This window comes from Scardinius erythrophthalmus (genome assembly GCF_964197995.2).
Source record: "Scardinius erythrophthalmus genome assembly, chromosome: 9".
In the NCBI taxonomy this organism is placed as follows: Eukaryota; Metazoa; Chordata; class Actinopteri; order Cypriniformes; family Leuciscidae; genus Scardinius; species Scardinius erythrophthalmus.
The window spans coordinates 31,454,396-31,468,885 of record NC_138229.1 but is presented as its reverse complement, the minus strand read 5'-3'; the positions used below and the strand labels follow the sequence as shown (position 1 = coordinate 31,468,885).

General features: G+C 37.6%; 1 protein-coding gene across 1 annotated transcript; it reads left to right on the top strand.

Moving 5' to 3' along the window:
• Positions 1–4,346: 4,346 nt before the first annotated feature.
• On the top strand, positions 4,347–14,045 carry slc25a24l (solute carrier family 25 member 24, like; the record flags this gene model as incomplete). Its single annotated transcript, XM_081375551.1, has 10 exons — positions 4,347–4,469; positions 4,594–4,720; positions 5,926–6,013; positions 6,282–6,393; positions 6,902–7,060; positions 10,529–10,666; positions 10,744–10,851; positions 12,228–12,395; positions 12,562–12,700; positions 13,861–14,045. The coding sequence occupies 10 exons, from the start codon at positions 4,347–4,349 to the stop codon at positions 14,043–14,045; spliced, it is 1,347 nt and encodes a 448-aa protein (XP_081231677.1).
• Positions 14,046–14,490: the final 445 nt, after the last annotated feature.

Below are 14,490 nucleotides of genomic sequence, written 5' to 3'. Positions count from 1 at the left end.
CATAGACCCTTTTCAACAGGGTGATGATGACACGTTTTAACGGTCATCATCCGCATAAATCCTGGAAAGTTTTTTTTTTATATTTTCAATTGAAAAAAATATGTATTTACATTTAACACTATTTTATATTATATTACCTTTAATAAAATTACAAAAAAAAAACGAGTTAATGCTGCTGTGAGGGTTTCTAATGCTGCGTCTGTGGGAGTGATGACAAAGTGACTTATATTTCTCTCTTCTGAGTTCTTCTGACTGCCGTTATCCATCTCTCGCAATTTTTTTACTCTTTTAGAAAGTTGTGAAAAAACTATAGAGGAACAAAAAAAATCTATTTAATATTCTCTGCTATATTTTGTAGCAAAGGTTTTTTTTTTTTTTTTTTTTTTTTTTTTTACCACCGAGGGCCGGTGGTCTACGAAATTTCCCGGTAGATTTTTTGGTCCCACTCCGCCCCTGCACTCACCTAAAGGATTATTAGGAACACCATACTAATACTGTGTTTGACCCCCTTTCGCTTTCAGAACTGCCTTAATTCTACGTGGCATTGATTCAACAAGGTGCTGAAAGCATTCTTTAGAAATGTTGGCCCATATTGATAGGATAGCATCTTGCAGTTGGTGGAGATTTGTGGGATGCACATCCAGGGCGCGAAGCTCTCGTTCCACCACATCCCAAAGATGCTCTATTGGGTTGAGATCTGGTGACTGTGGGGGCCATTTTAGTACAGTGAACTCATTGTCATGTTCAAGAAACCAATTTGAAATGATTCCAGCTTTGTGACATGGTGCATTATCCTGCTGGAAGTAGCCATCAGAGGATGGGTACATGGTGGTCATAAAGGGATGGACATGGTCAGAAACAATGCTCAGGTAGGCCGTGGCATTTAAACGATGCCCAATTGGCACTAAGGGGCCTAAAGTGTGCCAAAAGAACATCCCCCACACCATTACACCACCAGCACCAGCCTGCACAGTGGTGACAAGGCATGATGGATCCATGTTCTCATTCTGTTTACGCCAAATTCTGACTCTACCATCTGAATGTCCCAACAGAAATCGAGACTCATCAGACCAGGCAACATTTTTCCAGTCTTCAACTGTCCAATTTTGGTGAGCTCGTGCAAATTGTAGCCTCTTTTTCCTATTTGTAGTGGAGATGAGTGGTACCCGGTGGGGTCTTCTGCTGTTGTAGCCCATCCGCCTCAAGGTTGTGCGTGTTGTGGCTTCACAAATGCTTTGCTGCATACCTCGGTTGTAACGAGTGGTTATTTCAGTCAAAGTTGCTCTTCTATCAGCTTGAATCAGTCGGCCCATTCTCCTCTGACCTCTAGCATCAACAAGGCATTTTCGCCCACAGGACTGCCGCATACTGGATGTTTTTCCCTTTTCACACCATTCTTTGTAAACCCTAGAAATGGTTGTGCATGAAAATCCCAGTAACTGAGCAGATTGTGAAATACTCAGACCGGCCCGCCTGGCACCAACAACCATGCAACGCTCGAAATTCTTTGAGTATATATATATATATATATATATATATATATATATATATATATATATATATATATATATATATATATATATGTGTGTGTGTGTGTGTGTTCTGCTTTAATAAAAATAAATAAAATAGAAAGATGTATCTTAACACCTGCAGGTGTTAGTCTTTGAGTTTCATTACCATCCATTTAAAAGGGGAAGCTTAGGAATAATTTTGTACTGTAATGTAAGCATGGGCAATATACCATACACTATAGTGAATTATAGGTAGTAGAAATTGTCATTCTAGTTTTGTAAAGAAAAAAACAAAAAACATTGCATAATGCTCCTGTTAGTGTTTTTAGCTCATTTTTTATGAGTGACAAAGTGTGTTTGTTTATTGACAACCATAACATAATTAATTATAGTTTATTATAATTCATTCAACTTTAGCATCAACTAAAGTTGATGCAATTTATTAGGTTGCTCACAAAATGCAAACAAATATTATTGTTACAGTTCCTGTTTTGTTTGTTACTATTAGTGTTGTTGTAGTACATATATTTAAATATGGTATTACTATAGCAAATTGCTGTCTTATGCAGTTGTATTATATTTTTAATTTAAGTTTAAAAGTTTTGAAAAGTTTAAGTAAACGTGCAGATTTTCATGTAGGTTCATAGAGTTTTGGTGGTTTGTGTCTGAGTAAGAAATGAATTGATATCATTTGAAAGATGTTGTCATTGAATGCATTGTTCTTCATTTATTATATTGGCTCCTGCCATTTAACGCCAGTTCTAAACAATATGTCTTTTAGATTGCCTTTAGATTAATATGGGAGACTTTTATGATTCATTTTACTGTTAATAACAGGTTATTAAGTATAATGCCTATAAGTGAAACCCCTTAAGTTAGCGTAAAGCTTTAGCTCAATAAGATGCAACTGTAAAGCACACTGTCTTCATCAGAAGTTGATGCAGGCTATTTGTCATGAACTGCTCCGAGACAAGAAGGTGGAGGATCCAAATGCAGTATTTATTGAAAAGGGTAATCCAAAGACGTAATCCAGATAACAGGCAAGGGTCATACACAAACAAACAAGGCAAACAATATCAGATCAGGGCTTGAGACAAAGAGAGAAAACAGGCAGAGAAACAGGCAGAGAACAGGCAGAGAATCAAGAGAACCAGGACACGGGAGAAACAGGATACAAACACGCTCAGAAATGCAGTAGAGACACTAAACAAGGCTTCACAGGGAATGACAGAAAGAACCAGGCTTATATAGGGTGAGCAAACAAGAAGATGAGATACAGGTGAAAACAATGAGTGCTAATGAGTCCAGACAGAGAATCATGGGAGATGTAGTTTGTGAGGGAATGACAATGGTCTGTTGTGGAGTACCCTGGTGGCTCTCAAGGGCACTCCAGCTGGTGACCGTTACACTATTACACGTCATTTTCTGAAAATAGATGGAAAATCTGACATTAACAGGCAGCACTCTAAGTATAGTAGTGGCAGCCTGCCATCAAAATATCCTGTTTCCTCTCTATCACAAACTCCTTCACCCAGACCGACTTTGCATATTTGAAGTAGGTCTTATCTTTGAAAAAATATTAGATAACAGGTCTAATAGGAATACATTGTAAAATGTGATCAGGCACCCACAGGTTTACTTTTAGAAATGACCATGTTTGGACATTGGAGCCTACATAGTTTTTTTAGAATTGCTTATTACCACTAAAAGTGGTACTTGAGGCCCACTCAGTGAAACCATTCACTCATCTACATAACCTTCAGACAAGTCTTTAAAACTGCAAGCACATTGGTAAAACAAACTTACTAGTTCCATTAGACACACATTGTGTTTCATTTAGAACACTACCATTTAAATGCCACAATCATTTCCCATTCCTCCACCCAATGATCATGTGTGAAAACACTTGTTGGTTGCAAAATTGATCACTTATAGAAATCAAACCTCAACGTTTTCAGAAAGATTTTTTTTATTTAGTGTAAATATACCTTATTTGATCACTTAAAAATCAAAACTCAATGTTTTGAGAGAAAAAAATCACGCTTGCATTTCTGTTTATTTTGTGAATACAGGGCCTACTGAATGCACAAGTCAAATAGCCTATGCCTACTTCTATTTCTATAGCACTTTATACAATACAGATTGTTTCAAAGCAGCTTCACAATAGTAACACGTTCAAATTCTGCTGTAAAACAGCTCTAATAAGCCAAAAGTGCCATTATTCAGCTCAAGTCACTTCAGTAGGCTATATTTATTCAGTTCAGTTCAATAAAGTTTATCAATTGTGCAGTCCTATACATACAGTGTATTTGTGCACATAGGCCTACATGTACGTGTGACAAACTCCTGTACAGTCCACTGCACACTGAATAAGCAATGCCACAAGTATTGTTTTACATTTTTTCACATCTGTGTGTAGTTTGGCATGGATGTGGCTTATCATTTAATGGTTTGTGTGCAGAGTTATTGTGCAAAAACACAAAATATTTTTGAATTAAGTGTTTGCTTTTGCAAGGGATGTGTGACGTTTTGCATCTTGTGTGCGTTATTGCGTGTAGAGAGAAATGAAGCCATGCATAGAAAAGTGTGTTGTAAGCAATAAAACACTAACACACACCGCCGCAGTTCCATCTGCTGTTTAGCCTCGGTACTGCACGACATTTCCCGGTAAGAGGAGGATTAAACACCGCACTGAACTCCATCCTCTGGCAAGAGATGTGACTCAGCATTAATCAGCTCAAAATATAATAACCGACCACAAATTAAGTAGTAAGCTTACTTAAACTATTTCTCATATGAATCGTTATATTTAAATAGCTTTTTGTCTTTTACATCATGGATAGCTTCCGCGGTTTGTTTGATAAACTCGACAGGAATAAAGACGGTTTTATATCTCGCGAGGAGCTGCATAGTGAAATGCGAAGGATAGGTGTGGAACCAGTGTGTGAAAAGGTTCAAGTAAGATTTTCTACTGATATCAATTGTAGAGATCATGTCAAGTAATCATTCTTTTATGCAGCCTATCTGGAGATACAATCATTTTCTGTGTGAACAAATAACAGCATACAATTCTTTCGTTCAGGCAATCTTGTCAAATTATGACCAAAACGAGGATGGACGTCTAAGCTATCAGGAATTTCTTATTTACATAATGGACAGAGAGAAGAAATGGAAAATAGATTTCCATGCCCTTGACAGAAATAAATGTGGTAAGTTGTCTGTGACAAATAGCCTATTATTCTTTTCTTTTTTTAACTGAAACAGCTTTCAGTAGCCTATTGTTATAGAACTGGCATTTGTGCAGTGGTGTACAATGTTCTCTCAACTACAAAACAAAGTAGGCTACCAAAACAGTGTAAAAAATACATTTTTAATCATATTATTTTTATAGTCCATTACAATTAAATGATATTGTTTGTATTTTGTACATGATGTATGATCTGTAGCCTATTGTCTTAGAACTGCACATTTCAATTTGGATATTACTTTGATAGTCACCTCTGGTAACATCAATCTTACAGTTACAATCGCTATAGGACACGTTTCTTAATACTTAGGTCACTTTTTCAAATCTCTTCACACAGTTCCCCTAACCAACTTTTATATTGCAAAGCAGTCAATTTCACATTCAAAATGCACTAAATCTATCAAAACACTTCATTCATGTCTCTAATCAAGTCATTCTTCCATAACACTCGCAAATGTTTCCCCCCAACAAACATTGTCACTCAAAACAACCTAAAAAACATGAACAACAGGAGCATTATACAATGTTTTCTTTTGTAAAAGATATCTTGGCCAAACAGTTAATCGTACCTCCAAACCTCACTCAGACCAACAAAACACTTCATATACTGTATGTCTCAAAATAAGCTTGTTCCACCATAACACTAGCAAAAAAAAAAAAAAAGTTTGCCGCTTGTTTTTATATTGCTTAATAAAAATGAGCTAAAGCAACACAATTGCTGTACATTTTGTCCTAACTTAATTTGATTGTGTTCAATCCACTTAAATATATGTAAAATTGAAGAGTACTTAATCTGTTTGTTATGGGATTACCATAACATTACAGTAAGTTTAACAGTTTTGAAAAGAGTATATAAACATGTGCAAAAGTTTTGGTGGTATTTGTGTTTAAGTGAGAAAAGAATTAATGTAAATTGAAAGTTAGTGAATGCATTTTGTGCCAAAGCAATGATAAATGATCCACAGTTTAGCTCACATAATTTGACTGTGTAAAGAGTTTTGAAAAAGTAACCTAAGTAGGCTATTGAGAAATGTGTCCTAGCGATTGTAAAAAAAACTGTAATTAGAAACATGCATTTCTGTAAAGCTGCTTTGAAAAAGATATGTATTGTGAAAAGCGCTATACAAATAAATATGAATTGAATTGAGAATTCTTTCCTCTGATTAGGGGCAATTGACCTGGAGGATATCATGACTCTGTTTAAGGAATTAGGTTTGGTCATATCAAAACCCAATGCAAAAAGAATCATTCAAATGTAAGAGACCTGATGCTGCTGCCTTCACATTTGCAATATTTAATTTCTATTCCATTCGTAACAATGCCATAGAAAATAAATGTCACATCAAGATCACTCCATGCTTTTGTATGGGGTCAGATACCTTGTCATCTACAGATTTATGTAAATCTTAAATAGACCTTGTGTTCTGATACAGTTCATATTAAATGCATGAAATCAATGAAATGCTTAGGAATTTGTATTGTTTGGATTATTATTATTAACATTAAACTCTGATTGTCATTAGGATGGATGAAGACAACTCTATGACAGTAGACTGGGATGAATTCCTCCAGCACGTCATCATCAACCCAGCAGAAAACATTGGAGAGTTAGTATCTTCCTGGAAACATAACTTGGTAAAACATTTCAGCTTTTACTTATTTCTAAAATACCTTCAAACTTTAAAATAATAATTGACCCAAAAGGGAAATTATCTCATTATTTACTCACCCCAGTGCTAAAGATGTGTTTGACTTTCTTTCTTCTGCAGAACACTTCCATTTCAGCTGTATAGATCCATCCAGGATTAAAAAAAAAATCCTAAAAACCTATATACTGTATGAGACATTTGAGACATTGATTATGCCATTGGAGCCATATGAATTACTTTTATAATTTATGTGCTTTTTGGATTATCAAACTTTTGGTCACCATTCACTTGCATTGTGTGGACCTTGAGAGCTAAGATATTATTCTAAAAATCTTTGTGTTCCCCAGAGAAAATCATACTTTACATAAAGACTATGACATGAGTAAATGAGTGGAAAATGTCATTTTAGCAAAACAATTCCTTCAAGATTTTGCACATATACTGTACGTTTAATCTGAACTGTTCATTGTCATCAAAAGATGTTGTCTTTTTAGGTGTTTGATGTAGGAGAGAGTCGCTCTTTGTCTATTGAGTTAACCCAGGACGAGACTGACTTGTCAATCTGGGGTAACTTTATACTGGCCGCAGGCTTGGCAGATGCAGTGTCCAGAACTGTGACAGCACCAATTGACCTGTTAAAGACACGACTTCAGGTATTTTTTGTCAGTCAAAAATTAAGTGTTTTTGTCCACACTTGCTGTTAAAGCAACAACATGTAACTTTTCAACCTTCATAATATATTTCCAAGACCCTTGTGATGGTACATCGACTTACAATAGGTTGAATGAGACGTCTGCCAGAGCCTGACGGGGTCTGTATCGCTTTTACTGGCACTATGTAACTTCAGGGTGCGGGTAGTAACCAGCGCTCAAAAAGAACTACAAAATTCGACTGCTTTACGGCATACGTCACTTCGCCCAACACTTCCTCAAATGTGGCCAACCAGCGCGTTTGTTTTCGTGCGTCTGTTTTCGTCATGGCTGAAGCAGCAGCGAAACGTAAGAAGTCCAAGGTTTTGTCGGAGTAGAGTCGGAAGAGGAAAAGGGAGAGTGATAAACTGAAAGGCAGGACGAGGATCAATATTGGTCGAGCGTTTGCTCGCTGGCGTTAGCTTATGGAGGAGGAGAGTTACCAGACCGATGCTGACTTGGCCGTCATGCTGTTGAACTAGTAAGTAACTGTAAATTGCTTGCATACTATCTTTAGTTTTTCTAATCTGTTGTCTGCCTGGCTACGTTACGGAAACTATCTGGTCCTCCATTTATTTATCTTCATGAATCAGCTAGTAGATGAGCGAATTATCAATCTGGTAGCTAGTAAACACTAACATGCGTTAGTTTTAGATGGTTAGGATGCTATCACTATTATTCTCGTTCAGATTTGAGCATTGTAATCGACATGCAAATCGCAAATGTTTGAGTTAAAATGTTTAGTCTACTAAATATGTATAAATTATAAAAGGAGGAAGATTAATAATATTATCATTGCCCATATGAAAAGAAGCCTACATGCTTCATATACAGTAACCATAAATCATTTTACGACAGCGGTAATGGACAATTCCGCTTCCAACCTGTAGGGCAACCGCTGAGGAAAAGTTCCATGTTGTTGCTTTAAATTCACTTAAATTCACCGCAGAACGGTCCCCCGAGGACACCGAAGGGAGACGGGCACCGGATAATGAGGTGTTGACCGCTCCACTTCGGGGGGGACTGCCCTCACTGGCCTGAGCCCTCGGGCGTCAGGACCTCTTCCCCCCAGCCTTCTTGGAGATAATGACGGTCCTCAGATCTGTCTTACCCCTCGAAGACTGTGGCTGAGAGCGCCCTCCCTGTCCCCAACCTTTCTGTGGGGGAGCACGGGAGGCTACGCTCTGCTTCTGCGTGGCACGGTGTGAGGAGCTGGCTTTAGAAGTTTGGGGCTGCTCCCGCTCAGCAGCCCCAGAGACATGAGAGCGACTGGGGAGGAGCTTCTGGAAAGTGGCCGCCTGCTTGGCTGCCTCCTGGAACCTCTCGACGACTGAATTTACAGCGTCGCAGAAGAGGCCAGAAGGTGACAGGGGCGCATCCACAAGAAACTTTTTGTCCTTCTTTTTAATATTGCTTAGGTTGAGCCACAGATGCCTCTCAGCGGCCACCAGGGCTGCCATAGAGTGGCTGATGGATTTAGCCGTCTCCTTAGCGGCCCTAAGAGATAAATATGTGGCTCGACCTAGTTCGCAAACTATGTCATGACCAATTCCCCAGCCCTTGTCCATGTTTCCTAACAACTCAGCTTGGTAGGCCTGCAGCAGAGACATGGTGTGAAGGCATGCTGCAGCCTGACCAGTGGCTGTTACCCACTAGCGAAGATGTGGTTCTGACTGGCTTAGTGGGCCTTTAGGGAAGATGCCGCCTCGGAGGAGAGATAGCTCGCGAACGTCTCTTCCACTTTGGCATCTCCCCATAACCTTGCTCATTATAATTCGATATAAAGGAATAGTTAGATGTTTGTGCACTATATGTACGAAACCGGTGTGTGGAGATGGGGGGAAGAATGGTAGGCCTTGACGTTGAGGTTGTGACCATGATGGCAGGAAGCGTTCGTCCAGCTTGCTTTTGGAATGAACGTCCTGCTTATCTGCTGGCCAGTCAATACTCAGTCTTTCAACTGCTCTTGTTACAACCTCAACCAGCTCCTCAAACGCATAAGACTGAGGTGGCGAGTTCTCAGTACTAGATAGTTGCAGTGTCAGTGCCTCAATCGGGGTGGAGGGAACCGCAGCGCATGCTTCCAAACCCTGAGAGAAGGCACTGGACCTATCAGGTAAAGGCAGAGATAAGGCTGGGCCCGTCTCTAAGCACACTGATAGATCCATTTGCGAACCCCATGACTGTGATCGCCGCTGTGCCTTGGCTTTGTGCTTTCAGTCTTTGAACTGGCTTAGCTTAGTGCAGCATGCCATGGGAATTGTCCTAGCCCTCCTCCTTCCCCAGCACCACCTGCCTTTCCTTGCAGCAGCTCGTATCCTATTCCCTGTATTCATGTGCATGTTTTGGCAGTAGCCTTCACTCATGCATCAGCAGAACCGTAGCAGATATAGTCTGCCAAGACAAAGCTATGTATATTCCATTCTTATCATTAATTTGCTGTTGAGTTCTATTCTGAGAGTTGACATTGTAAAAATAAAACTGGATTGCAGGGCCAGCAAACAGAACCAACAAAGAGATACCCTCACGGGTGAGGGCAAAAAATGCTGCTGCATTATCCATTTTCAGTTGTTTCTTGGTCCGGTCTTCTGTCATAGTTGGTTTCAGCAAGGAAGAGAAGTTGAGGCAGGATCTATATGCAGCAGTCACTTTATTTAACAATAAACCAAAACAAATAACACACAGGAGCACAGGAGAATACTGGAACGCCAGAGAAACATAACCAACTAAAAATAAACGAGAACGAAAAAAGAACATATCAAACTGAGGAATAAATATATACACAGAGTAACTAAAGAGCTGGTGGCTCAAAAAAAGGAAGAACAGGAAACTTTGATCTAAAAATTAAGGTTACATTTACACAACAATAACGTACTAAAACCGTTTTTAAAAAGCTTTGCATACAGACGATAAGTTGTCAAACCGATCATGTTCACACGGATCTGACTAAAAAACGACTAAAACGCTGTATTCTGCTGCCTGGCCAGTAGGTGGCGATGTCAGTTTGTAAAGAAACACTATGTGCCTATAAACAGAGCACGTAATACACATGCGCATGACGTCATCAGTTTCACAAATTCGTGGTTTTGTAGTTTACACAGAAACAATAACGGTATCGTTTTCAAAAATGTGCACTTTGAAGCCGTTTTCACCAAAACTGAACTTTACACAGTGTCGATGTTGCAAAATTGGTCACTTATTAAATAGTCGATTAAGCCATTAAGCAGCTCTACAGAAGACAGTAGTGTCGTCATCCAGCTCAATTCAGTTCAAGATTTGGTTCTCATCCAAAAGTGTCAGTGCAGTCCAAGCAATAATGCAGTATATTAGGTATTTCAGTTAAATTAGGAGTATATACCATATGTTTTATTTGTAAAACTGAGTGTGTGAGATCTAACAGAATTGCCTAACACATTGCAATATACTGGATAGGTTTTTGGATCCAAAGCTGTGTCTCTGGGACTCCGAGAGCTGCAGACTGGAGGTTTTAGATCCTTGTGGCAAGGAAATGCTGTGAATGTTCTTAAAGGAACACCACAGTCAACGCTTCAGTGCTTCATCTATGCCCAGGTGAGCACAGAAACATGCACAAGCATTCACTCACATGTGCACAGATGTTCAAATATTCTTTGTCACTCTCCCAACAGATGAGGATGTCCACTCTGGGCGAGAGGGAAAGTCTGTCGGTCCATCAGAGGTTCGGACTGGGCTGTGTGTCAGGGGCTGTGGCACATGCTGTGTTCTACCCCTTAGAGGTATCACAGTGACACAACAGGTTGGAGCTCCTTACTGTTAGGTGTTGTCTGTCAAATATGTAGTTTTTCAGAGTACAATACACCTTGCGTAATTAACATTTTCTTTCTCCCTTCTTTACTTGCCGGCAAAGACAGGCAAAGCCTTTTTTAGTCTTAATACAACAACATGAAGAGCAAAAGATGCGTATAACTGATTTTTCTTTATTTTTATCTTTGTATTGTGTCAATTTCATGCTCCCAAAAAGTATAATGGCAAATGTAATTTTGTCACACGAACTTGTTGCCTTATATAATGGCTAAATGGATAAATAAATGGCTAAATTTCTGCCTCAGATTAAAAAAATGAAATGACAATAATTGTCGTAATTGTGGCGAGGGACCCAGGCTTATTATAGCTAACTAAAACTAAAACCATTAAAAAAAAATCCTACTTGAATAAGATTAACCTTAACTAAAATAAAATCATAAAGAACTTTAACTTTATTTCAGCTAGTTTCTCATTTTCATTTAGTTTATATTGATGTATTAAAACAACTAAAACCAAAGCTAAAATAAAAATAAAATAAAAGACATATTAAATAATAAAAATGGCACAAAAAAAACATTATTTAACCAGCAACATTATTTAAGACTTAAGACATAACACTTAACTAAAATTTTAATTCAGTTTATTTCAAAATAAATAAACCAATAGTCTCAATGATACTAAAATATCACTAATTGTGACATAAAGATTAAAATGTAATTTGAGGTATAAAGTTATAATGGTAACACTTTACAATAAGGTTTCATTTGTTAACATTAGTTAATGTGATAACTAACACGAACTAAACAAGTTTATAAAAACACATCTGTTCATTGTTTATTCATGTTACTTCACAGTGCATTAACTAATGTTAACAAATGCAACTTTTGATTTGAATAATGTATTAGTAAATGTTGAAATCAACATTAACTAAGATTATTAAACGCTGTAGAACTAATGCAGTTAACTAAGGAAACCTTATTGTAAAGTGTTACTGCTATAATTACAATAAATAAAGTTGCTGTTGCAAGAAATAAAGCCACAGTTGCAAAATATTAAGTTACAATATGCCATTTCAACTCACAATTATTAGAAACGTGAGGTAAAGTGACATTGTGAGATATATAGTCACAATTATGAAAAAAAGGTGTAACTACGAGAAATAGTCTCAATAGTAAGTCGCAACTGTGTATTACAAGTAATAAAGTTGCAATTGTGAGAATTCATACATACAGAACAAGTACTTTTCATATTAGTCATTTTTCATCAACAATGCAAACTAAGTTGTAGTTAACATTCAGAACTTATTAGAGTAATCCCAGTTATTAACGTTTTTTTTTTCTAACGGCAGGTGCTGAAAGTGAGACTCAATCTCCAGCCTGCCGGCACCTACAACGGAGTACTGGGATGTGCCAAGCTGATTTACCAGAACGAGTCTGTGGCAGCTTTCTACCGAGGGTTCAAACCCAGCATACTCTGCATGATACCTTATGCTGGAGTGGAATGTGCAGTGCATCAGGTATTCGAGAGGAGAGGAGGTATCTGAGTATTCAATCAACAAGAGACAAACTACAAAACTGCTTTTACTTTCAGGCAGTGTGGCATGGGCAAGCTGCAACTTTTATTTTCTTCTCACTAAATTTAAAGTCATCAGTCATTAACATGAACCCTTTCTCCTCTTGCAGTCAATTATGAGCTGGGCCAGAAAGGATCCTGAGCAAGTTAGTGACTCCAAGCTGTTCCTCTTCAGTTTTGCTGCATTTGCATCGGGACAGGCCACCAGTTACCCACTTGCTGTCATTAGAACACAACAGCAAGCTCAAGGTGAACGTTAATAAGAATTACTTTCATCAACGTTTTCCTTTATCAATAAAAATGTATTCCAAGGCTTTTAATAATTAATATCTGTGTTGTACAATCAGGCAAATTTGTATCATGCTCATCTTCTGTCTGCATTAACACAACATCAGAATCTAACAGGAAATGTTCTCAGAACTTTGACTAACGTTCTGCTATGGTCTCTTTCAAAGTTATGAACAAACGTTAGTAGAATGTTCGTTAAAAGTTCATGTTCTATTGTTCTCAAAACATTAGTACAAAAAAACATTATTTATACCTTTCTCACTGAACTTTTTTCTGAAATTAAGTTGAACGTTTGTCTAATATTTTTTATATGTTACTGCTGGTTTCAAAAATAATGTTGAAGAATGATAAAAAATGAATGTTCCATTAAAGGCTCACTGAAGTGCCGTGAAACGCGCAGCATTATTCAATGTGTTGATGTCATTTCCACTGAAACAGGAAGACAGGGCTGGACATATCGAACAGCCCCTCCCCTTTTTAAATAGCCAATAGCGTTCATTCACCCCAATGGAAGGCATATTTACACTATCTCAATCGTTCCCTATCACCGATATAGTGCACTATATGCTATTCACCATGTAGAAAATAGTAATTTTGTCTATTTGTAGTGTAAGGGGCGGGACACTTTAGATTCTAGAGAGCATTTGATTGGACAGAAAATCTGATGAGAAGCTGAGGTGCAGAGTGATGTCATCAAAATCATTGATCCATATTGATGGAAGTAAGAGACTGTAAGTTTTGAACGCTTATATCTTTGTCATTGTTTTGGAGCACACTAGCTTATAGATAACCTTAAGGCTACCATATTCATATTAAAAGCCAAAAAAACTTCCATTTTGATTGCATGGGAACTTTAACGTTCATAATGAACGTTCTTTACTTTATAAAGAAAAAAAAAACTTTTTTAAAGCATTTGAACAAACTAAACTGACTAAATTAAACATTCAGAAATAACGTTTTCATAACTTAAATTGGGACATTAGCTAAATGTTCTTATGCAGGATATGTTCATCTCAGACTGTGTGAATGTATCAGTATTTGTCTTGTGAATCTCTTAGACATTTACTAAATATATCTGTAATTTGATCACTGTGTTGTTGTCTTTTCTCTCACAATCTCAGCTTTCTGTTCGACCTCACAGAAGACTGCGGATGCTCTTCAAGGACTCGTCGGAATCTATGAGAAAAATGGAGTCCGAGGTTTTTATAATGGAATGGGTGCTAGCTTTGTGAGAGCTGTTCCTTGTGCTTTGCTGAATTACACCCTGACCTCAAAATTTGAGACATTGCTTTCTTCATTGTCCTAATGTAGAATAATGGGTTTAAGTCAATGTTTTTTTTTTTTAATTATGTCAGATCACTTACATTCTTGTGTTACCTAATGTTATGGTGATAACATATGACTATGGTATGAGTATATTGTGTCAGTTTTTGATATCTGAGCCTTTTAACAAGTACACAAGCACCATATCAGTATTTTGTTCATCCTTGTTGTCATTTGGGTTAATATTTCAAAGTCTGCAACCATATGTTTTTATGTCATGAAATGTTAATCATGTTACCAACCTTCCTGACATCAAAATCATTATATGCTTGGTGCTATATGATGTACTTAATTATTATGACACAGGTGGTAAAGTGAAAAAAAAAAAATTTCTTTATAATACTCAGGTCTAAGCCCTGACGTCACTTAAGTCTTGAGACTCCTCTGCGGAATATGTGCAAATATTAATTTTGCTGTGCATAATTTAT